Raw genomic sequence first — 24,658 nt, forward strand, 5'->3', positions numbered from 1 at the left:
GACTCCCATCCTATTTAGGCACACGTGCTGTGTTAAACATTTGATTACAATCCAAATTCAGAGCTGCAGCGAACTTAATTGACTGTTGCATCGATACATATAATTAACACTTGGTAGAACTGTTCAGGATTCGACATCTGTGGTCATATCTAACAGCACCTTGCGAAGCATGATTTCGTTTCACCTGTGATATTTCATCAATGACGCGTTGATCAACTCGAAGTACGATGGTTAGGAGTTCGGATTTCCAGTACTTTTTTTACATTTTACATTTATACATTTGTCCTTTCTCTGTACACCTAGGGAATGAAACAAAATCTACGGAATGATTCTGTGTAATGTTTACTTTATATCTTTTAAAAGTCTATTATAAACCCCTTGAATAAAAACAAAGAGCTCTAGGAATAGAAATTTACTAACCTAATATTCTGTTTGTTTGAAAATTACCGAGGAAATTACACTGCCTGTATAACGCAATCAACGAGGTTTTATAGACTTGATATTCAGCACCCTGTATGCTATCTCATATCGATTGTATCTGGCTACTAACAGACGCATGCGCTACTCAATTGTTTTAATTCCAACTAGTATCATCAACAAGACTGTGGAAAACAATTAAGGTAATTATTTTAAAATTATATTTACGTCATGATCTTTAAAAATTGAGTCAAGTATACTTAGAGTTTGCTCTGAAACCTATTAACGTTTTGAGCTGGCACATGATATACATTTGTGATTTGTGAATATGTATACTTTTGCTTGCATGTATGAACACACGCCCAAGGAATTTATAAATGTAAACCATTGCACGTGTGTTAATGTTGTATTTGCGCATCACTGCTATCAAATTGTCTATGCATCCTAACGGTGAACTAACAGTATATCGTCTGCTCTGCTAAAGGTATGTAGCATTTGATTTCCCCAAAGTAGATCGTAACTACACGTATTATAGTTTATACTGAAATAATGATAATCTATGTATAAAGTACATGTATATACAGGGAATTGATTGAACTAAATGAGATCAATTACACTCTTTTTCATGGTATCACTGTCGTCATATATCACATGTATACTTCCCTTTTTCCAACTTCAGTCATAGAGATTTTTTTTTGCTAGAGATATGACTAAGACAAATACAAGACCGATTCACTGAGCTTTTCCAACCGTATGAGAAAAAAAATACTTGTTAGATTTTGTGTCACACATGCACTTTTACGAAAAATTCTACGAGTCCGAAACTTTTGTTGTTCGGAAAGTCTGTCCTCTTATTATTAACATCACCTTCACTTCTCCAGCAATGCTTGAGGTTGTCTGACAAGCGATTTGTTTACTTATGTTGGAGTAAAAAAGAACTGACTTCCGAACTCCTACGTTATAGGAGTACGTGCCTTTCCTGTTTTATCCGATAAACTCAGTTGCATATAACGATTGAACTTGCTTATAATTACGAGATATAGGCAAAGGTGACCGATGTTACTAAAAATCTGTATATCGTATATCAGTACATGTATAACCAATTATGATTTTAAAATTATCCTAAACCGAATAAAGCATAGTCCAGTTAAACAATGCATCGAACATTTGAAATTGAGCCTAGATACTTTGAAGTTAAAAATAAAATGAACCACATCAATTGATTCATAAGCCATAATAACAGTTTTTTTTTTTTCATATTCGGTAAGGTCCATGTTTGGTCAAAAAATTACCCACAGGCGACATTCCTAAAACATTATGTATAAACAGATAAAAAGTAAACACTCTTAAAAACTGTGACTAAGGCGATGATATATTTTTGCCTGGTTCAATGATTAGTGTACATGAATCTCCCACTTATATGTAAGTAAACAATTTTAATTTATTTAAATAACTGGTCTTAAATTTGTTATACATAATGCCTGTTTATTCCAATTATACCTTTGGGTGTATTCATTTTTAATTTAAAAAAAAAAGACTTTTTGCTTACATTGGAGGGGGGACTCTTTTAAGTAAAAATCTCCCAAGTTGTCATATCCATTTTGTTCAGTATATTTGTTCATTGCCGGATACCCAACCCTTCTTGCTTTTATTGGAAACCGCTCTAAGGGCATATCGGCGCCGGCTTTCGATAATTGATAGGCCACTGCAGATAATTTTATGTTAATTTGTGGAAATAAATCTATATTTAGGCACTCACGCAGGAAAATCCAAGATTTTTTTTCTACACAGAAAGTGTTATATCATAATTTTTCAAATGCTTTTATTATTTAGATCAATGAGAATAATTTATATTCTTTTATACTGTCTTTACCATAAACACTGTAGCTATGGTAACATAAGTGTACCTTTTTCTTCTCATTTGACATAATTTTAATTCTGAAAGTCCGTGCGAAATTAAGGTTTTTTAAACATCAGGCACTTAAAACAGACAAAAAGAGTATAACGAGAATAGGTATGGTGTATAAGTCAGAGACAACAACTACACCGGGATGAAAATGTCGGTGTACTTTTTTCTACTCATTCGTTCATGATTTTTATTCTTAATGTTCATGCGAAATTGTGCTTTTTTGAAAAAAAAACTGCTAGCTTGTACAGAGGAGAGAAGTTTATTCGGTGAGAACCTGGGTAATTTAACATTAAAACATGCAAATTATAACGAGAATATGTGTAGTGAATATATCAGAGACAACAGCACTGGGATGAAAATGTCAACCTAAGGCCCCCATTGTTCTTCATTGAACGACGGAGAAACCCTCATATCACAAGGCTGGCTGCAGCTGGCACCAAAACGTTATTATCCACAGGTTCAGCGAAAGAGTAGACCTATATACTCAATAGCGTAAAAATAAACTAAAGGTGGTAACGAAACCAAAGCATTGCATCAATCTATGTTCTAATGCTTTGTTACCTAGCTACAATCCATATTTTCACTACGATTTAAGTGTGTGTACGAAAGATTTTACCCAATGCAATCCTATCTGTGATCCACAACTGGTATCAAAACAACTGACCTCCCGGTAGGGATTTATTCAATTTTATTATTTTTTTCACTTTGAGCGTATAGTAGAAACAACAGAATTCTGACAGTGCTTATTGAGAAATGGCCAAAAATTAGGTGTATAGATTTAAAAAAAAATGACTTGGGTAGAGTAATAGGAAACACACATTTTTTTATTTGGCCTTACACAATCATCAAACGCAAATATACAACACAATTTTGACATGCTTTTACATAATGTTTAAAAAAAATCCGATTGTCACATTTAAAAAAAAATGTTTTACAAGAGTTTAAACCATTATTCAAGGAGTTTTATGCTCTGACAAGAAAACAATCTAATTTGGTCTTGCTTTACAACAAAAAATAATATGAAATTCAAGGATTTTAAAAGTTATTTGTTCATTTGTTGAAAATACTTAAACATACTTAGTCTAGCTCTTCAAAAAATGTAGCTTACATTATGGAGGATATCATTTGATTTAACCCAAATTATTATATAGAGAGCAGTGCTCTATCGAATGTTCCCAGTGTACTATTATACATTCCGATAATTCTCACTGTAAAATAAATTCGCTAATTTCACCCTCGGATTTTCTCCCGCCAAAATGTCACTACTTTTATATCATTCCGCCAATCACAAAATTTAAATTTCATGTTGAAAAAAAAATCGATAAATTATGAAGAAATATATATGCCGAGAACGCTTGAGGATTTAACTCGTGCGCTGATCAAGTTCTGCACGCTCGTTAAATCTAGGCGTCCTTCGATACTCGTGATAATAGTTTGGTTATTCACTCTTTCCAATTAATTATCCTATAAACATGCTCACTATAGCTCAATTTAAGTTCAAGTATGCATATAAAATAAAAATGAAAATTTCACCTTTTTGATGCACGTTTTCTTGCACAGGTCGAAATATTGTTGTGCTCCATTGACATGTTACTTCGAGCATACATGTACACTTAAATTCCAGTAGTAATGACAGTGACAAATTCAAAGTGTTACAAAAGGAAGCAAACCCGGGGTCTGAAATTTTGTTCACTAATGTTGATGATAGAGTGCTAACTTACGAATTTGTTTGATTTTTTTTATTGAACTATGTTGCTTTCTGGGTGTTTTTCGATTTTTTAACATCAAGTAATATATTATTGTATACAAACTTCAACTTGATAAGGTGTTGTCTGCCCATAGTCGCGGTCTTTAAGTATCAGTCTGTGTAGAAAGAAAATCAGATAGAAGGTGGGTTATGTATGCCAAAAACCAACTAAAATCACTTTTATCATAGATTCAGAAACAATAACTTAATTAGTCTTAGTTCGTCATTAGGTTGTTGCACATTTGAGAAAAAAGAAGGTTGTGTATGAAATGGGCACTTTCAGCACTTTGCAAGAGTAATCGTCCTTGATTTGGTTTGATCTGATTTTGTTGATTTTATTGGGAGACAAATGTATGGTTTTCAAAACAGTACAGATCTGAATGCAGAAATGATTATCGTTATGTGAAGGTACAGCGCATGTAGACTGAAAAAGCATTGTTTTCTACACCATGAATTTTATATGGACTAATACCTAAATATTAATTTTCTTTTCGATTCTATCATTGCAGGTTATAACCATGGAAGATAACTATACACATATTGACTATCACGACTTTGAACATGTCCACGAGGAGAGGAAGAGAGAAGATCTCTTGTTCTTTATGGATTGTCTGGTCAATGCTTTAGTGTTGGTCTTCAATATTTCTTTGATTCTTCTGATCCTGTGTAAACAAAAGTTACGAAAACAGCTGTTTTACATGAGAGTACTGAACTTGTGCTTCTCCGATCTTATAGTGGGTGTTATTGTACTGCCTTTTGGCACCAGCTACATGCATGATTACGCGTGGCTGCATGGACACCAAATGTGCCAGGCATATGTTGTTTTGGACATCACACATTTTGGCTTCTCTGCTTTAGTTATTACCACACTATGTCTGGACAGACTTTTAACGAAGGTTTTGGAACTCCATCCTGAAAGATTACAAGTCATAAAGTACACCCAGATTATTTTGTTCATACTACCATTTTTGTTTACACTGTGTGTTTTCTTGCCATTGTTATTGTTCAGCATTGCAATGATTGGTGTTGTGATGGATCATATTTGCGGCTTAGTCATTCACGATGATATGGTTGTTCCCACGGCCGTCGTTGCGTACCTTATCCCCAATTTAATAATGATTTTAACAACGGTCGGGATGTTGGTCCTTTACTATGCGAAAAGACCAGTGTGGTACCGATTACCCGAATCAGACGAGGCTGCAGAAACAAGTACAGCAACTTTAAGTAGCTCCCGGTCTAGCATGATTGCTACATTGATGGTTAGTTCCGTCACGGTTTTATTTTGGTTTCCATATTTGGTAAATATTTTCATAATGGCAACATGCCGATTGGGATCTTGCTTTCCCGGTTTGGAGGTTTTTAAGATAACCTTGCTTTTAAGTACACTTTCGTCGCTGTTCACCCCGTGTCTTTGGTTTGCTGATGAACAAATTAGGTCGTCCGTGAAAGAAGTTATCAGTCAGGTTCGCCTTTTTTGTCGTCCACAGATAGTGCGTGAACGGGAATACATGGAACAAAGGAACGAAGATGATTTATGATCAGCAATAATCTTTCTGATTTGAACATGGCCAATGCCAATGAAGTGTGTTGTGATATGAGCTAAACTACTGTTCAAATGATTCGTCTCTAGGAAAGTTTTGGAAGCTTTTTTTGAAACGAGTTAAAGGAATTTGAACATGCTGAATTGCCAGGAATTTCTCCTTCGTTATGTATAACTAATGGGATCACCTAATGTAAAAATTGATCGAGTGTTCAAGAATAAAATTATTCAGCAGAATTATACACTTTGATACTTACTTTTCAGTGTCGTTGAAGAGGAGGTTACTATAACCTATTTCTTTGTATTGTTGCTTTATTGACTTAAATATATTGATATGATACCCATGTAAATAAATCATTTGCTGGGAAAAGTTTTAGTTCTATTGAAAACTCATTTATGATGTGGCCATGCATGGTTGATAGGGACCACGAGAAGATAATTTGTGTTCTATGTATAACTTTACCCCCTTTTTGAGTGGGGGTATATAGTGATTGGGGTGTCCGTCCATCCGTCCTTCCTTACTTCAGTTACGAAGAGGGGTCCCCATCTCTTATCCATTACCCCCCTCCTACACAACTGAATGGAATTTAATGTAACGTTCACAGAATTTTTCTTACATATTCCCATTGTGCCCCTATATATCCAAATCAACTCGGAAGTCAAAAGGTGCATATTAGCAAAAGGGGCGGGGGTATCGGGTGTGTGAGCACTGCTCAGTTTTAATGATTAATCTTGCTGTCCGGGCCTTTCGGAGCTTTGAAAGGGTATTTACTGTTTTTATATAGACTATACGCTAGTGCATTTTTCCATTGATCATACCTATGCAGTTACAAGTTGGAGATAAAATATATAAAACAATTTCACAGAACTTCTAAAGAATGAAATGGCATTTTATAGTCGCATCATTCAGCCTTATTAACCTCGATTACACAAGAATGTCTTGGATTATTTGTCAGAAATAAAGTGTTCAGCGTTCCAAAGTAGTTTTCCCCCACTAATATAGTGAGATATCACTAGAACTCCTCAGAGCAAGGACGCTAAGAAAAAAAAAGAAATCATGGTAAGAATTCAACTATTTCCACAAGTATTTTAGAATCGAATCTTTAAAATATCCGCCGAGTCTTCAGCCTTACGCATGATTAATCGATCAACTTTATGATCGATGAACTTATCGGTCACATATTGGACGGTAATCGACTGGTTAGCTCTGTAAATCGATCACTTGTTGATCAAACTCCCAAATGAGTTTGATTGATAATTTTGATTAGAAATTCCTGTTTGATATTTTATCGTCAGTGGTTGGTTTGAAAAATCTTTGAAATAAATTGATTTCATTGATCAAATTTGCAATAAAATAGACATTAAGGACCACTTATCAATAAAAATAGATCACTATTTACTCACCAAAATCATCGATCAGTCTTTTTTGTTTGAGTGAACATGGTGCGCCTATCCTTTTTTTTTTTTTTTTGGGGGGGGGGGGTTGAACTAACTTACAGAAAAAGCGAGTGCTCTTTTAGAGGTTGGTACAGTTTGTTGTCTTTTGTCCTATTTGTTAAGACGTTTGTGTTATCTATCGATCTTAAGAGTTAAATCCAAATTCGACTTATTTTACCGACGCAGTTGGTATAGTTTCGCTTTTTACCCTTTGACCTTAAGTACTCTCATCTATGGAAACGCAAGTCACCTGATCGTAATTATGTTTTCCTATTGGCCAAAAACCGTATAGAAAATTTTAAATTAAGTGTCACGTCTTGTTTTCTTGAAAGAAATATTGGAACTTAGAAGTAAAAGGAACAAAATTTTACTGCGTCGGATATCTTTTTTTTTAAAGATAGTACTTCTTTAGAGTTCGTTGTATTGTTATATTTTCCAACCACTCTCCCAGGCTAGGATGTGAGCGCTCACAAACATGTTTAACCCCGCCACATACTTTATGCGTCAATCTCAAGCTAGGAATCTGTAGTCCAGTGATTGTAGTCGTTTTTTTTATGTTATTTGTTGTTCTATCTTTTTGTGTTTTCACTATATAGATTAGGTCGAGTCTCGTCTTTTATGAATAGTTTCACTTCATTTGTTTTGGGCTTTTTACAGCTTGCTTTATGGTATGGGGTTTGCCCATTATTGAAGACCGTAGGGTGATGTGTTTAATTGTTTTTCGCTCGGTATTTGGTGGATGACTATTTCATTCGCAATCATACATCTCCTATTTTTATATTTTATATCTCTTAGTGTTAGATTAGCAGCGAGCTTATCAATCGATTATCGTTTGATTTGTGACCGATAAGTGATCGATTAGTTATGTCGGTATACGAGGTGTGCAACGAAAAGCTGGTTAGATCTAGGCCTAGGGTGTGATATAGAGTATGCGATATAGGTCTAGAGGTATGATATAAGGTATGCGATATAGGATAGACGATATTGGGTTTAAACAAAGACTCAATTATAATGAATATACAAAAAAGTAATATTTTAATCTAAATATATGATATACAATTATTTCATAATACTCTTCTGTTGAGGTGAAAGTACATGCCGTGTTATTGACCTACGGAGTCGATGAATATCTGTTTTCCAATATAACACTTACATTTACAGAAACAGAATATTCTGTCACCCGATCAAAAGTAGAGGACATTTTTTTATGCATTACCCCATATCCATGAAATCCACTTTTTTCTAAGCATATGTAATATTAGTAAAGTATTAAGATATTTTTTTTTTAGAAATTTGCATTTTTAAGCATTAAAATAATATATTTTTAAATGTAAAAACTTACAAAAAAGTATCGAACTATAATTCTGTGCATCTGAATCATCAACATGACTGTCCTCAGACAAAATTAACACACACACCGTGTCTTACTACTCAGGACAGAACATCCTCACTTCATACAATTATTGATATCCTATAAGCAAACAGAATATATTCCATCTCATTCTCAATGACGCTTGAAAAAACGTCCTTTCTTCGGGGTGGTGATAACGTTCCTCTCGGTTTCGTTCATATTGCTGGTGCTTTAGTTTTTTGGGTGACGTATTGTTTTCCTTATCTTCAGTTTTTATTTGTAATCGATTTTAAAAACAAATCAGTTCTCGTTGTGCAGATGAATACGCCGTAACGACCCATGAGTTCATGATGACGTCCATAAATCTTCAACAGTGATGACTTGTAGCAACATAACCCTGTTTCGGAGACATACTTGTAAAAAGTCGAGTACGGTCCAAAAAGTCTGCGTAGTTACGGTAATTCTGGCATAACGTATGGGTTGTGATATGAACACTCCATACTCTTGTGCTGAAGGGATGTTGCCACAGATGAAAGAAGTGTTGACCATACGGAATGAGAATTCGTCGCGTTTGTCACATAGCTCTGTCGTGGTGTTTCCTTCACCATCTATTTCTAAGAGTAGGTCGAGAAATAAGGCTGACTTCATGGTGTATGTGGTATCATGTCCTTTATGTCAAGTTCTTAGGGGTGGATGCGATGTATAAAATCCCCAAAACTTTTTGATCTGTCGAAAAACATGGCCGCCGTTACTAAAAATATAACACATGGGTCATACAGTAGTTTTTTTCGCATATATCTCCAAAACCGTTAGGTTTATCCAAATTCTGACAGGGTAAAGTGATTAGCATGATGATCTATTTGTAGTCAAATTTTCGTTTTAATATGTTGGGCCATGTTGGAGTTATTGCCCCTATTCGCCGTTTTTTTGCTATTTTTAATGTTATTTCTTTCAAAAATCTTTTCCTCTGATACTACTTGATCAATTGGAACCAAACTTGGTATGAATGTTCCTTGTTGTATCATGCAAAAAACTGATGTGGGGATTTTTGCATATAACTCAAAAACCGTTAGGTCTAGTCAAATTCTTTCAACTGCTGAAATGATCCTTGTTGAAAGGCCTACTAAAGTCTCCAAGGGGTCAAAGTGGTTGAGTTATTGTCCTTGAAAGATGAAAAATGCCCCTTTTTTTTTACAGTTTTCAGTCAATATCTTAAACAATATGATAGATAGAATGAAATTTTCAATTAAAATAAACCTTATGATAGGGCCTACAAAAGTTTGTGGGGTTCAAAACTGTCAGACGGCTCCTTGTTGTTTTTAGCAGTTTTCAGTCAATATCCTAAAAACTATAATAGATAGAATGAAACTTTCAATTGATGAAATGATCTTATAATTAATTCTACCAAAGTCTTCTTGAGTGAAAATTGTCAGACAACTCTTAGTTCACGTTATTACCCTTGAAATGCAAAAAATTAAGCAGGTGAGCGATTCAGGCTCCTGGGAGCCTCTTGTTACATTTTACTATCCATGGCCATATACTAAAAAAACACAGTAAAAGGCCCAAAAATATTTGTGACACTATTCATAAAAGACGAAGATCGACATAATCTGTAGAAAAAAAAAACATAAAACAAATAACAATGAACTTAAAAAACAAGGACAACCACTGAAATACAGGTTCCTGCATAAAGTATAGGGCGGGATTAAGCATGTTTGTGAGCGCTCAACCCTCCCCTAACCTGGAACAGTGGTTAGAAAATACAACAATAAAACGAACTATGAACATCTATCGAATTCGGATTTTACTCTTGAGATCGATACAGGATACAAACACCGAAGTCAGTGTCCAGACCGCGATGTCAGCGACCAGAATCACACAGAAGATGCGGTTTGGTTCAGCAACATCTGATTTTTCTGTAAGTGTATATTAAAAACTATATGGCTTAATTCTTTGCCTCATGAAAAATAAAGCAAAACAAGACAAATCAATTACTTGAAAATTGACTTTTTTTTATAGCTTTTATATGCATATATTTAAAAAAAGAAATTTATCAATACTTCATAGAAATTTAAACCTTCAGCTTTACAGACATGAAAAGGCAAATAAATTTGAAAAATACTTAATTTTAGGAATGTAAAGGTATTTTTTTATAACATTTTCTCAAAATTCCACACATTCATTTTTATTTGACATTTTTGATATTGTATTGAACTATAACCCATTGTATGTAAAAAAAAAACACTTAACAAATGCATCTACACGACGGGTTCATTGTGCTTTGAATACTAATTTAAATACAATTTCATCCTCATTAAAATTATTTTAAATTTTCGTGAAAAAAAAAAGGTTACTTCTCTCGGCAAAGGCAAAGTATGTTCACGTACAAACGTCTTCGAGTTTCCTAAGGACTAGACTGGTTCCCCATCGCAATATTCGGTATGTTACACAATGTTTTCAATACAAAAGTAGCAACATTTCAGGTAGATTTTTATGTTACTAAAAAAAATGGTTCTTAAGGTAGACTTCAACATTACTTTTCCACTGTGCCAAATGAAAACCCGTCAATCGATTTGAAAATACTGTAGATTCAAATCAGCCACTATTTATTTCTCGTGAGAGAGTAATGCTAGTAGCTAATACCTGGAACGTAATCCCGGAACCAGGATACCTAAGGATACCTTAGCACAGGAGTTTGCTAAGGACCCTCACAGATCCGGAATTCGATCCCGTTAGCGACTTAAATTAGTTTTACTAACCGGAAGTTGTCAGTTGATTATGGCATCGACAAATAAAGGGTACGCTTTTTCATTATAGTCGCATATAACCAATTTCTGACTTTTGATGATAAATTACACACAATCGACAACTGGTCGGCCTATTTTTCCTTGTAACCTTTACTTAGACGGAGGTATTAGAACTCGAGTTTAGATCGGTTCTTTGTTTCTGCGTTATGTACTTGCCCATTTTAGAAAACGTGAATATAATTTATAAAAATAAATGATATGGGACTTGTGTAACTTGTAAAAGCACTAATTTAGAAAAGAAATTAAATTAATTAATTTTTTTTTTATTATTTTTTATTAATTTATTGTACTTTTGACGGGACAATCAACAAGCGTTGTTGTACATTTTTTTCTGTATTTTTCTGATAATTATTCTGTTTCTTCCAATTCCAAATGTTTTACAAAAATAGACAATGACTGACAGAGAAAATTATTTTATTTTTATAATGATACAAGCAAGCAAATTTGAATTAATATGCCCCCTTAAAATACAAAAGAAGTAGACCCTGAGGCTGAACAACAGCAAACAAGACTGCTAATGCTGACCAGCTGAATGTATTAGTCAGAAACAAGAAAAGCACATTTAGAGAAAATTAAGATAGAAAAGCCTTCATTAAATTTTGAATGTATGGATGAAAATTTGAAAAAAAAGCTATTTATTTTGACTTCATCAAATCTCTGACAAGTAGAAAACATACATGTGATAAAGTGGTTCCTTCAATACTGTAGATTAGTCATTTTTCAGCTGGAGATTCGGTTTGAAAACTGGAGGTTTTTATTCTCCTAGCATAATAAGTACAATATGTAAATTATGTGTGACGTTTATGGACAACCTCTTAATTGAAGTTTGTTTCCTTTAAAATCTAAGCTGAGTATTGTAATAAATGATTTCTTTTTGTTGATTCTAATGTCAAAAGTTGTTTTCAAATTTTAGTTCTGTCTTCTGTGACTATTTATTTTCATGTTCTAAAGATCACAGCAATGTTAATTGTAAATTGAAGTGCAAGCCTTTTTTTAATTAAATGCATACCATGAGGTTATATATTTTGGGAAATGTAGCAAATATTCAAAAATGCTGATACCAAATTTCCAAAATTATCACAATTCTAAAGGAGTATTATTTTCTTTACTTATTGCACATGAAACTTGGAAAATATACTGTACAGTTGAAATTACAGAAAATGTAATATAAGAATTATAAGGGAGTTAACTGACATTTTGAATCGATGGTAATTTTAAAATTTGTTAACACAGGTGGCTCTACAAAATTTTGACTGTTAAATTGACAGTAATTAACAAATTAAATTAATCTATAGACATTGATAATAAAATGGTGATGTTTCCAATCGGGATCCATTTTTCAAATTGTCAATCATCATTGATAACACTGATCAGCTGATTGCTCCACAGAGAATATTTACCTGTCATAAAACATTTCATTACCTGTTTAGACAGCAATTAACACCGTTTGTCAATTTTATGTTTCATTAAATAATCAAAGAAATGAGATTGAAACATGAATTGTACGGTTTGAATACTGGTGTTTCTAGATATTTTTTGACAGTTCAGAAAGTGGTAGATTTTCTGTTCCCACGGTAGAACTGTAGAATGTTCTCATTCCAGTAGAAATAACCTACCGGTGGTAGGTTCACATGTATGAGAAAACACAAGTTCCTTCTTACAACAGTCATTGACACTGAGGTCAGGGGACCTTTGAACAGATATAGCTGGGTTCTCGATAAGGCGTGTACACGCATCCTGGATGCAAGAAAATCTTGCTTGATGCCCCAAGTGAAAATATTGAGCGTCCATGGGACACGTCCTCACAATATCAGTTGCATCCTAACATCCGTAATTTATTTAAAAATCATTATAGCTATCCTAAAAATTGTGGAAAAACTCTGTGTGTTAGACATTTTTGGACAACCAGACAACTGGAAGTGTACAAAGTTATTTAAATATGGTGTTCATCATACAATTTTTTTACAAAAAAAAATTAAGTAATAAAGTATTTGATAAAAAATTGTAACATAATTTCAAAATGAGGAATACAAATTCTATTAAGAAGAACCAGATTTATTTCACTAAGAAATTTGTTCAGAACTGAATTTTTTTTGTTACTTGTACATTGTTGTACTTTTGTGAAAATACCTTAGATTACCCTGGTCATTCACTATTCTTTGAAAATCTCCTTGGAAACCACTCAGTAGAACAGTTATTTACTTGTATTTTAGCCCTAAAGCCAACAAGATAAGTTGTCCAGAGCATCCTTACGCTAATTTGGTGGAAGATTACCATGCTGGGGACATGATATGTCCAGAATGTGGATTGGTTGTAGGAGATAGGTAGGTACATGTATTAATGAATGATGAATACTCAGTATAAGATTCAGTATTCATTTGAAAGAAAGCCTGGAAATTCAATGAGAAACACATACCAGACATATCAATTTTGTTTGAACAGGTGATTTGTTAGCAAAATGAAAGGTGCATGTAGATGAAACACTTGTCATTATATATAAATTAAATTTGTTTTTAACAATTCCAGAGTTGTTGATGTGGGTACAGAATGGAGAACTTTCAGTAATGAAAAGAGTGTTGGTAACAAAGATCCCTCTCGTGTTGGTGCAGCTGAGGTATGGTTACTTAATTCTGGACGGTTTTAATGCTAATGGTCAAATCCAACAACATACTGCGTATTATGATTGCTTTCAGACTGGTTATTATGACATATTATTGCTATTTGGACCAGTCCATCATGCCTTCGATAAAAAGATAGGCCATTTAATACTGTTAGATAAACAAAAAGAGATGCAAGTGTAGGGATGTCAATTTCAGTTTATAAACATAATTTCCTGTTAATGTGATACAAAAATAAATAAGAAATACTTAGCCATTTTAATTTTGAACTGAGTATTTAGAAAATGTATTGTTACTAAAACTCCATGTACATGTTTACTTATAAGACACACAACAAATTTTAAAACATGTTTATAAATGTGTTTTTTTTTTCATAATAGACCCACTATACGTCTTTGATCTGTAATAATGACCCATGGAAGACTAGTAGTCCTCGGCTTTGCCTTAGACCATTACAGTCATCCCTTGGCCATTATTACAGGCCTAGCACATATAATATTAATTTATACTATAATACAGACTGTTGTGAAATTGAACACGAATTCTCTGACTTTATATTTTTTAGAATCCCTTGCTTGATGGTGGTGACTTGAGTACAATGATTGCTACAGATCCCAGTAGTATGTCATACGATGAACATGGAAAACCATTGTATAAAAACAGAAGAACTGTAAGTATATACACATGTATCCTGAATTATTCCATTGTATAAAAATAGGAGAACTGTAAGTATATACACATGTATCCTGAATTATTCCATTGTATAAAAACAGGAGAACTGTAAGTATATACATGTGTATCCTGAATTATTCCATTGTATAAAAATGGAAGAACTGTAAGTATGTACACATGTATCCTGAATTATTCCATTGTATAAAAACGGAAGAACTGTAAGTACACATGTATATACACATGTATCCTGAATTATTCCATTGTATAAAAACAGAAGAACTGTAAGTATATACACATGTATCTCGAATTATTTACACAGTAGAACCTGTTAAAACCAAATCTTTTGAAAACAGAACTTTTCTTAACCAGATACTTTAAAGTCTGAATGTATTTTCAGGGTTGAATTTTTAAGAAATTTTTCCATTTGATAAATTTATCAAGTACTGCAAATTTTCATTTGCTAAATCAAGTTTCATCGGTTATTTCTGGAATGAACCTATCATACATATATGTATTCTGATGTTTCTTTTCATGTTTTTGTGAAGATTGAGTAATTATTAAGCATTAAGTGCCAATAAATGGAGTCAACATTTAATTTTAGACCAAGGCATTAGAGAATTGATCTGTATAAAATTTATTTAAAAAGAAATATTTGAAATTGTTGCCTCATCTATTATATAGAAATAAGAGACAAGACGAAAAAATCAGGTGAACAAAACATACATTTATCATCTATCTAATGTAGTAATGTAGTGCAAAGGGGGGTAACTTTATTTCAACTTGGCATAATTTGTCTTGGCTTTCTATAAATTTTTTATTATAGACCTGGATTAAATGTAAACAATTATTAATCAATATCCTGTATTAATAAAGATTGAATGTGTTATCTAAGTAAGGAGCCCAAAAGGTCGAAGGTTTGGATATTTATGGTTCATTTGTGTATGTTCAGGACTACTTCTATGTGGTTGTAACAAATTGAATCTATGGAGCATTTTATTATTTGTCCCACAAACAAGTTTGGGGATATATAGGTTTCATCCTGTATGTGCATATCGTCAGGAATTTATGTATGGGGAAAAAATTGTAGATACGACACTTGTTGGACTTGAGTGCTTTTCAGTAAAACTTGGGCTGATGCGTTGTCTGCAACTCATCTACAATGACTAGTAGGATTGTAATATTTCTCAATGAAGTGTTTGATTGCCATAGAAATGTGTGCATATTGTGAGGAATTTATGTTTAAAGTAAATTTGCCGGCAAATTCTGCTACTGTGTTGTCAAAAAGCAATAGTATCAATTTTTTTTAGGAGTTTGGTGTTTTAGAATGGCATCAAAATTGTTTAGCAAAAGTGCTGAGTTTATCCCCACAAAAAATGTGTCAGATTCGAATTGTGTGTCCATATTAGTCCCTAAATGTACAGGGCTCAGTTGGCTGCAGGGGGTATTAGTCCCATTAGGGGCAGTGAATAGTTTTTATTTATTTTCGTTTAGATCAGCAGTGCAGATAGAGCATTAATCAATGCATTTAGAGAAATTGGTAACATGGGAGACAGACTCAATCTACCTAAAATGATAGCTGTAAGTTATGTAATCAGTATTTAAAAAGTTAAGGATTTAGATGTTATTTATACATGTATTAAAAACTTAGTTGACAGACTTATAAAAAACGTACTGGTATTTGTCATAGATAAAATTATGCAACTAACATATTACTCCTTAGTTCTGAAATGTCTGTCTTGAATTCATACTGTAATTTGCAAATTTTGTTTTTTCTATGTGTGTTGTTACCTTTGAAGAACAGTGTATGTATTGTACATGCTTTATTACTATGTATGAAATGACTATTGTAGGACAGAGCCAACACTCTGTTTAAACAAGTGAGCGATGGTAAAGCTTTAAAAGGAAGGAGTAACGATGCTATAGCTGCAGCCTGTATGTACATAGCTTGTCGACAAGAGGGAGTACCTAGAACATTCAAAGGTAAATCAACTGTAAAGTTACATTCGTTTTCACAGGGCCTAATCTACCGTAGATATCGATGACAAGGGAAAGTTTTAGTATATTCTGTTTGAAAATTAAAAATGCTGACATTTTTGTCTATGCAATCTATTGCAAAGACTTCTCTGTCAAAGACAGATGGGAGTAGCGAGCACAAACAAGGGGAAATTTTTGCTCATTTCTCCCTCTAGGTTAGGCTTTGCTTTCAAGCATGAAAGGTCCAAGACATTATGCACAGTTGCTCTCCAAAGATAAGCTTTGGTACTTGGAACCTCTCTTATTCAATCACTGACATTGTTGTTATATGAATTTTGTATACAAAGTTTGTGGACTACAGATTTTCAGTCAGTGACAATTTCTGGTCATCAGGTCCAAATGGTATGATAAAATGACTGAAATTGATTTTAATATGTGCTGAATTCAGTAGTGAAGACTGCTTCAAAATGAGTAATTTAAGGTCAGACTAAGGACATGAGAAAAAGATTTGGTGTAAATGTACTATATAATTTTTTTTGGTAAATGTTTAAAAGAGATAGTGTCCATGTTTTTCAGCCTGACAAAGCTTGTTGTAAATGCCTTGTCAGTTAAATTTGGCAGATCTGGAATATCCATGATGTAGAATTCCACTATTGTCTTTAGTACTTAAAATGTATAATTTTTTTTTTGCAGTAAATTATTTTTAAAACATCAAATTAACTTGTTTTTTTTTGTTTACTTCCTTCCTCTCTTAGTGTAGTTCATATCTTCAATCTTACTATTTTAGTGTAACTGAAAATGAACAAAATAAATTTAAGTTAGGTACAGTAGGTACTGCAAATCTTGTACATGTAAATGCTTTTGTTTTATATTGTAGAAATATGTGCAGTGTCTAAAATATCTAAGAAAGAGATTGGCAGAGTTTTTAAATTGATCTTGAAAAATCTGGAAACTAATGTAGAGTTGATTACAACAGGAGATTTTATGGTAGGTTGACAACACTTTGTGACTTTTTTTGGAAACAAAATTCCAGGATAATTTTTTTGTATTTTTTACTTGTGTCCAGTCACGTTATCTGCCTTGATTCTTGTTACTAGGTAATTGGAATTTGTTTTGTAAAATTATATTTTTGAAAGAGTTCATGCATCTGAATTTGAAAAACTGTAAACTTATTAATTTTTTGTGGTTTATAAAAATGATTAGTGTTACATAGTGTTAAAAAAACAATTTCTTGAGTATTATTTTTTCCCGCTTTTCAGTCCACCGCGAAAAATAGCAAAAGTAGCGTAAATTAGTACACTACGTAAATTAATATGTTTACAGTGCCTTTGTATATGAGTCCTGCTGACTTTCATATGTTTTTGTCTCCTGCCGTTACTCAGAAGGGTAAACAGGAATACTGGTTTCCATGCATGCATCTGTCTGTGCTTCAGTCCAGTCACACTTGTTGACACAACTCCTTGTAAACTGTTGGATGGATTTGTTCAAAGTTTGTAGGATTGTTGGTCACCATTTGTAGTCGATCATGTTGTGCAGCAATTTTACATACCGTAAATTTTAAGGCTACAAGTTGCTTGTAATTTTAGTTATCTTAATCTGTGGATTCCTTGAAATATTATAAAAAAATCAAAATGTCCTGACTATTGCTAAAGGATAAAAAAACTGCAATAAATGTTGAGAAATTCATGCCACTTATGACCTGGGAAGTAATTACATTTTGTAATAAATTATGTAATCTGCCCGAAAGAAAAATGTAAGGAAAGAAACTAATACCTGACTTGTCATGTTAGTATATGGCATAATTTAACATTTCAGTCTAGATTCTGTTCTAACCTTGGTTTACCAACGTCAGTACAGAAAGCCGCCACACACATAGCCAGAAAAGCAGTAGAACTCGACCTGGTGTCAGGGTAAGTGCAGAGATAGCATGGTTTTAACATATAACATACTGTGAAAATACTTTAATTCGTGGATACCAGATTTTGTGGATAAGGAAAGAAATACAAGTTTGTGGATTATTAAAATTGTGGTTTTGAGGTTTTCAGTGTAAACTTCAATGGAAATCTCCTTTTTGTTTGGAACCAAATTTCATGGTTTGGCCTACCCACGAAAACCACAAAAATTGGTACGCCACAAACAAAACTACTTTAACAGTATAATGTTACTAATTACAGCACTGAAAAAAAAACTAGTAGTAAAAGTTACGCATTTAAACTCTTGAATATTGTTTTTTTTTTTATCCTGAATTTTGTACCTAAATGAAACTTGTTTGAAACTATTCTGTTAACTTTTGGATTGAACTTAAGAGGAAAGTTATGGTATTTTTTATGTATTATCAAATAACTCGTGTCTCTACAGGAGAAGTCCCATATCAGTTGCTGCATCAGCTATTTATATGGCATCTCAAGCATCGGCAGACAAGAAAAGTCAAAAAGGTAAGTTGACATTCATTCTATACAAAAAAAAAAATGCTACATATTGATAACAAGGAATTTTCATAAGATGCTTATTTTAATAAATTTTAACGCCCTGTCTTAGAAGGCCAAAATTAATTTTGAAAAATATTTTTACTCTGGGCCTAAGTATTGGTTGAACTACTAAGTATCCACATCAATTAGAAAAGTCAAGATTTTTAGTACAAAATTTTGCACCCGACAAAATGATCTGCCATAAGGTATGGTTTTCATATATTTGGGCACAACAAGAAAAAAAAAAAACGTTAATAAATAGTACTTCGTAATATATTTTTCCTTAATGGTAGATGGAAGATATCTGTATTTCAAATGGTGAAGGGAAAAAATTATATTTGTGGTTTTATAAGCAAAAGTCATATATTTTAGTACTTGGCCTAGACACATATTTCAGTATGTTTTAAAGCACATGAATACATATATTGCAATTTTTCATGTGTTAAAAATGAACATGATTGGCCATAAGGGCTTGCAGTGCAAATTTTTCTCTTGAGTTCCCACCAATTTCCATTTAAATTGACCCTGTAAGTTCTTTGGTAGCCAAAATAATCAGTCTTGATAAATGAAGCTAATGAGTATATTTATCTTTAAATATAATATATTATACCAAACACAGACATTTAGCTGCTACAATCATATTTGATTAATCCAGATTAAGATTTGATTTCAAAGAGTGAATATTTGATTGATGAAACTATGTCAGTAGGATCATCTTAAATGCTGTCTGTATGCTGGCTTTAGTGGAGTCCGAGTTGCTCATTTGTTTTTGTTACTTTGTATGTATGATTTTAGTTACTTTATGTTCTTTGTTGTGTATGTCTGTTTTCCATGTCTGGTCTTTGTCCCTGGATTGCATTCTTTTGATTACCGCTATAACCTTGGTTCCCTTGATTACTCTTTCTAGGAACTGCACCTTGACTATACTCTGAGTTTCAAGTGCAGTCTGTGTTGCTTATTTTCTTTTGTTTCTCTGTATATGTTATTTTGGTTGTTTTATGTTTTGTTGTGTGTGTTTTCCTTTTATTCTTCATCCTTGGAATTAGTTCTTTGATTCTATTCTCATTATATCATTTGATTACTGCTCCAATCTTGATTTCCTTGATTACCAGTACTCTTAAAGAGAGTGATTTTCTTAATTTCTTTTGCATTCTATAAAATATTTCTTTTTGCAGAAATTGGTGATATAGCAGGTGTAGCTGAGGTAACCATCAGACAAGCCTACAAACAGATGTACCCCAGAGCCCATCAGCTTTTCCCTGCTGATTTTAAATTCTATACTCCCATAGAACAATTACCAACTCAATAGATGTGTTGTTATGGAGGATTTTTGATTAGTTGTGTTATCAATGGGCTATTCATTTGTGATATTTGTAAGAAACTCTTGGTGTATTTCATCAAGGATATCACTTACTTTGTTTATGGGCTATTTATGGGCAATATTTTTTTATCCATAATAGTATACCTATCAACTAGATGGTGTATGACTGATTATGGTTCTAGTGCTACACATATCATCAGTCTTGGGTGTTAAGATATTCCAAAGAAGACCTTTCTATTACATTTCTATAGAATGAACACTTAAAATATCTGATTCATATTATGTATCTTGTTTATGCCATATACAGATCATGCAGATATCAATGCTGCATTTCTTAAAGTTCATACCATGGTATGAAATAAGTATACATTTTATTTATGTAAAAAATGCTGCTGTGTGGACAGACTTATTGTTTTTAATCAAGATTCCTAAGGTAATTGATTGATAAAAAATATAGAATCAGTTTAACTGTAAGTACAAGATCAATGTGCAATCTAAATGAAATTGGAACTACTGATCATTCCATTCAGTCACTACCAACACTCGATTCTACTTCCTGTCCAGATGACCTTTCTGACCTGGCTTTCTGGTCAGCCAACCAAATTTCAGCTTTCATGATTTTGGAAGTATGAAATAAAGGGGAAAAAAATTGTAACTGATTAAAGTTTGATTAGATCGATATGATAAAATTCTGTGAAGTACCTGTATGTACCTACATTTTTACTGTAAAGTGCTATTAAACGTCTCTGAAGTTTTAGTTCTTTGATTCCAGAAGTGAAGCATGTGGTATACACACCATTACAAATAAATTAAATTATGCACTGGAAGCTTGGATTTGGAAATAGTAATTTATAACCTGGCATTTTATTGGTCAATTGCTGAATACCATTGTTGGAACAGGAACAATTTTAGGATTCTGATCCGATTCACAAAAATCAAATATGAAATGTGTATGTCAGTCCTTCCTGAAAAAGGATAGAATGTTTAGGTTTAATTCTCAAAAAGTCAAACTTCCCCTACTGTTACAAAAATGTCAAACTTGATAGATTTAGTATGCTTAAGCATCTATATAACGTTTATGTGGTAAAAGCGTAAAAGAAGGATTTCCTCAATGTTATCCGGTCACCAGGCTTGAATTTATTATGTGTGCACTATTGTCATGGAACTTGAATATATTTGAAGGTCAAAACTACATCAAAAATAGCACTATTCTAACACTTGGTCAGTTAATTTTAAATGTGTTATACAAGTCTGATACAAATACAATTTGTAGGTTGGATTGACAGACTGCCTGCCATATGGTGTTTGTATTTGACCTATTTTACAACTCTAATACCACTGCTAAGTTTCAATAAACACAAATTACTACCAACGGTTGAAGTACGCCATATGACACTTGGATTTAAAGTATATAGAAAGATGGAAATAAAGTAGTGGATCCAGAGGGGTTGTGGGGGTTGGCATCCCCTTTTAATTGTAAAATTTTTCATTTTCATGTGCAAAATTGACAAAAAATGACAAATAATATGCAAGCACCCCCTTTATATTGTAAAATTTGTCATTTTCATGTGTAAAATTGACAAAAAAAATGGCAAATTGAATGTCCGAGCATTCCCCTTTTTGTGAGGAACCCCTGGCTCGCACCCCTCCTTTTCAAAGTATCTGGATCCGCCCTTCAAACACTATCTTAAATCCCAGTTAAAAAATATAAACAAACAACATAAATGTAATACTTATATACAATACTTCCTGCACACAACTATTGTACTAACTAAATATATTACACAGCCAAGCATTCCATAGCTTTCAGAAAGCTGAAACTTATAAGTTACATTTGTTGTTATAAGTAATATATTTTTTAAGGTACACATTTAAAGCACAAAGATGATATTGGAACAAAATAAAAAATCCCTAAGTTCAGGCTAAATTTAAAATTACCCTGAAGCTTGTATAAATTTTGTGGTTTCCACTTTTCATGTAGTGGACAGATTCATAGAAAATAAACCTTTGTTTTTGGCAATAATGTTTATGTACAGTGTGTAGCCATTTGAAAACCCCAAAACCCTTGTTCCTTCTTTCATTGGAAGGCTAAATTAGATTCTCTGCCCTCAACTGTGGCGAGGAACCTTTAAGTTTTTGTCATGTCCATTCATCAACCCATTACACAGCTAGTCAGGAAACTAGTCCTTTGAAACTATTAAATAGAATTTCATAAAACATGGTAGGTATTAAAGCACTATATGTATTTTGTAACATTTTCAGGGATATTTCTAGGAGTTAATCATCCTTGAACTTAGAACTTAATAATGCAACTAATTTAAAACTACTGAAAAGAATTTAATGTAACTTGGTATATTGGTAGTCGTCCAGGAAAATGAAAATTCAAAAAGAATTTACAGAACAGTTTGTTTAAAAATTGAGATCTTACTGAAGTTCAAAGTGTTGCCTCCTTTAATATGAAACGTTTGATTGCAAGATTATTAATATCTTGGGATTGTTCAATATGTATCAAACCGTGTATTTTGGACCATAAAGGGTAAATGCTTCAAATATTATAGTATTATGACCATATAAAAGAAGGAGAATCGTTTGTTATCAAGGGGCATAATCTACACATTTTTTTGTTAGAAACATATGCAGTGTCAAACAATCACAATCCAATTCAAAGCTTTATCATGTCCAGGTTTCAACCTCTGTTGTTGTATCAAGCTCAGTCGTGTAAACCGCAAGATCATATACTTAAGTGTGTCAATGGTGTCCTCGCATGCACCAAGTGAACAGTATTTAACATGCTGTGCTCGGCGGGAGTTACAAATGATCTACTAGTTTTCCGCTTTATTAAGCGTCTGATTTGTAAATTTTCAAAGTTCGACTTCTTTGCATATAATGGAACATCGAAGGATGTTTTGAAACTACTTACAAATGTATATGGCCAAGAAATGTAGAATAGAAAAATTTAAGTTCTCCGTTATTCTTCAATCTATTGTCATAATGCACCTCTCTTTTTTTAAGATGCGTCTCGTACTAACCTATCAATGTGTTTTGCAAGAACAAACTTATTTGTCTACGAAAATGACCACACATTATAATACGTCTGACTTTTAGATCAAAAGGAAGTGTCGATTAAGATAATAAAATTGTAATAGCATGTAATTATAAAGTGATAAAATGTCATGACATCCTGACATGGAAATCTAATAAAATGGATCTATTGGCATTTATTGTCATACTCATGAACGTAGTTTCACAAAAATGAAGTTTCGCCGATTCAGCAAACCTTTTCAAAAAAATGGCGTGAATCGAATCACGACTTTGACTTGATCACTAGATATTTTACACCGACCATGACACATTTTTCGAAATTTAGTGAAAGATTTCGTTAGTTGTTACTCATTCCCTTTACGTTTTGAATTTTGGTCCATCTTTTATGTAATTGTCTGTCACTTACTTCTCAGTATTGTTGGTCCCTTCAGCTTCTTTGTTACCGGTATTCTGGGTTTGCATTTTATTGTCCTGAATAGATTTCAACTATAAGTTGTCTTTGTTTTTTTACTTTTTGCTTTCTTCGCTTTGTTTTGGTTTTTTATTTTTTGGCTATTCAATTTGTTGTATATACTTGCATGTCCTATGTCCTTCGGCTCGTCAGTTTTCGTAATTCCTGGCCTTATCTTCATTTTTCCCGTTTCCAGTTTTTCGTTAATATTCTCACTTTAATTGTCTTAGAATCGGCTTTTCAGTTTTAGTAATATCACTTTTATCTTGAATGAGAACTGATCCTAAAGGATATATCACATTTCTTATATCAAAAGTCTTGATAATGCCCAAACACTTTTCTTTAAGGAATCTATTCATGAATAATGCAAACTTTCTCAATTTCCCGACTTGTGCATAAGCAAACTTCTTCATTCCTAATGGGTATGACTACCTGTGGAACTGTTGCTTCTATGAGCTTCCACTTTAAAGACCTACCAATCAATCGTTAATATTCGACAAAAAAGTAGGTGAACGTGCTGTGTTTTGATATTTAATGTACTATCCTTCATTTTCAGAAAATCAAATTATTCCAACAATGTAAGAGGTTTGAATTCCGTTAGGATGGCACCAAGTCAGAAAATAGCTTACCAGAATACCTCTAGCACTGCTGGAGTAAAAATCAATCTAATTAATATTAAAGTTTTAAATCTTCGATTAAAAGTCAGTAAAAATTCTTAAAAAAAAATATTTTTTTTAATTTGTTTATGTTAAAAATGTCTATCGTGTATACGAGTAGAATAATGTGGAAAGCTCAATAATGTCAAGATCCAAGAATGATCTGATATTTTTATAGCCGTTTTATAATTTTCTTGCTTATTTAGGAAATCTCATTCATCTCCACATCTTGTCAACTTTTCTACAGT

The 24,658-nt window shown here is 32.9% G+C and overlaps 2 protein-coding genes across 4 annotated transcripts; both read left to right on the forward strand.

The window, feature by feature from the left end:
- The first annotated feature begins 499 nt into the window (after positions 1-499).
- Positions 500-5,983, forward strand: LOC148612191 (uncharacterized). 2 transcript variants are annotated; one of them, XM_088593423.1, is made up of 2 exons: positions 500-620; positions 4,583-5,983. In XM_088593423.1, exon 2 carries the CDS (start codon positions 4,592-4,594, stop codon positions 5,609-5,611), a length of 1,020 nt encoding a protein of 339 aa, XP_088449549.1. In that variant the 5' UTR covers positions 500-620; positions 4,583-4,591; the 3' UTR covers positions 5,612-5,983. The 2 variants fall into 2 exon arrangements, with proteins under 2 accessions (XP_088449549.1, XP_088449550.1); XM_088593424.1 differs by lacking the exon at positions 500-620 and adding an exon at positions 733-901.
- Positions 5,984-11,142: 5,159 nt separating this feature from the next.
- Positions 11,143-21,018, forward strand: LOC148612192 (transcription initiation factor IIB-like). Of its 2 annotated transcripts, none has more exons than XM_088593425.1 (10): positions 11,143-11,199; positions 13,422-13,532; positions 13,735-13,822; positions 14,392-14,496; positions 15,990-16,076; positions 16,349-16,478; positions 17,350-17,459; positions 18,288-18,382; positions 18,831-18,907; positions 20,116-21,018. In XM_088593425.1, exons 1-10 carry the CDS (start codon positions 11,180-11,182, stop codon positions 20,247-20,249), a joined length of 957 nt encoding a protein of 318 aa, XP_088449551.1. In that variant the 5' UTR covers positions 11,143-11,179; the 3' UTR covers positions 20,250-21,018. The 2 variants fall into 2 exon arrangements, with proteins under 2 accessions (XP_088449551.1, XP_088449552.1); XM_088593426.1 differs by lacking the exon at positions 11,143-11,199 and adding an exon at positions 11,292-11,312.
- Positions 21,019-24,658: the final 3,640 nt, after the last annotated feature.

This window comes from Perna viridis, chromosome 7, assembly GCF_037379345.1.
Source record: "Perna viridis isolate PV_CMFRI_1.1 ecotype Kerala chromosome 7, ASM3737934v1, whole genome shotgun sequence".
NCBI lineage: Eukaryota > Metazoa > Mollusca > Bivalvia > Mytilida > Mytilidae > Perna > Perna viridis.

Coding starts and splice junctions, on each gene's coding strand:
- LOC148612192 (XM_088593425.1), top strand. CDS start 11,180: ATGGCATCGACAAATAAAGG. Junction 11,200..13,421: donor ATGGCATCGACAAATAAAGG/GTACGCTTTTTC, acceptor CTTGTATTTTAG/CCCTAAAGCCAACAAGATAA. Junction 16,479..17,349: donor AGTACCTAGAACATTCAAAG/GTAAATCAACTG, acceptor TTTATATTGTAG/AAATATGTGCAGTGTCTAAA.
- LOC148612191 (XM_088593423.1), top strand. CDS start 4,592: ATGGAAGATAACTATACACATATTGACTATCACGACTTTGAACATGTC.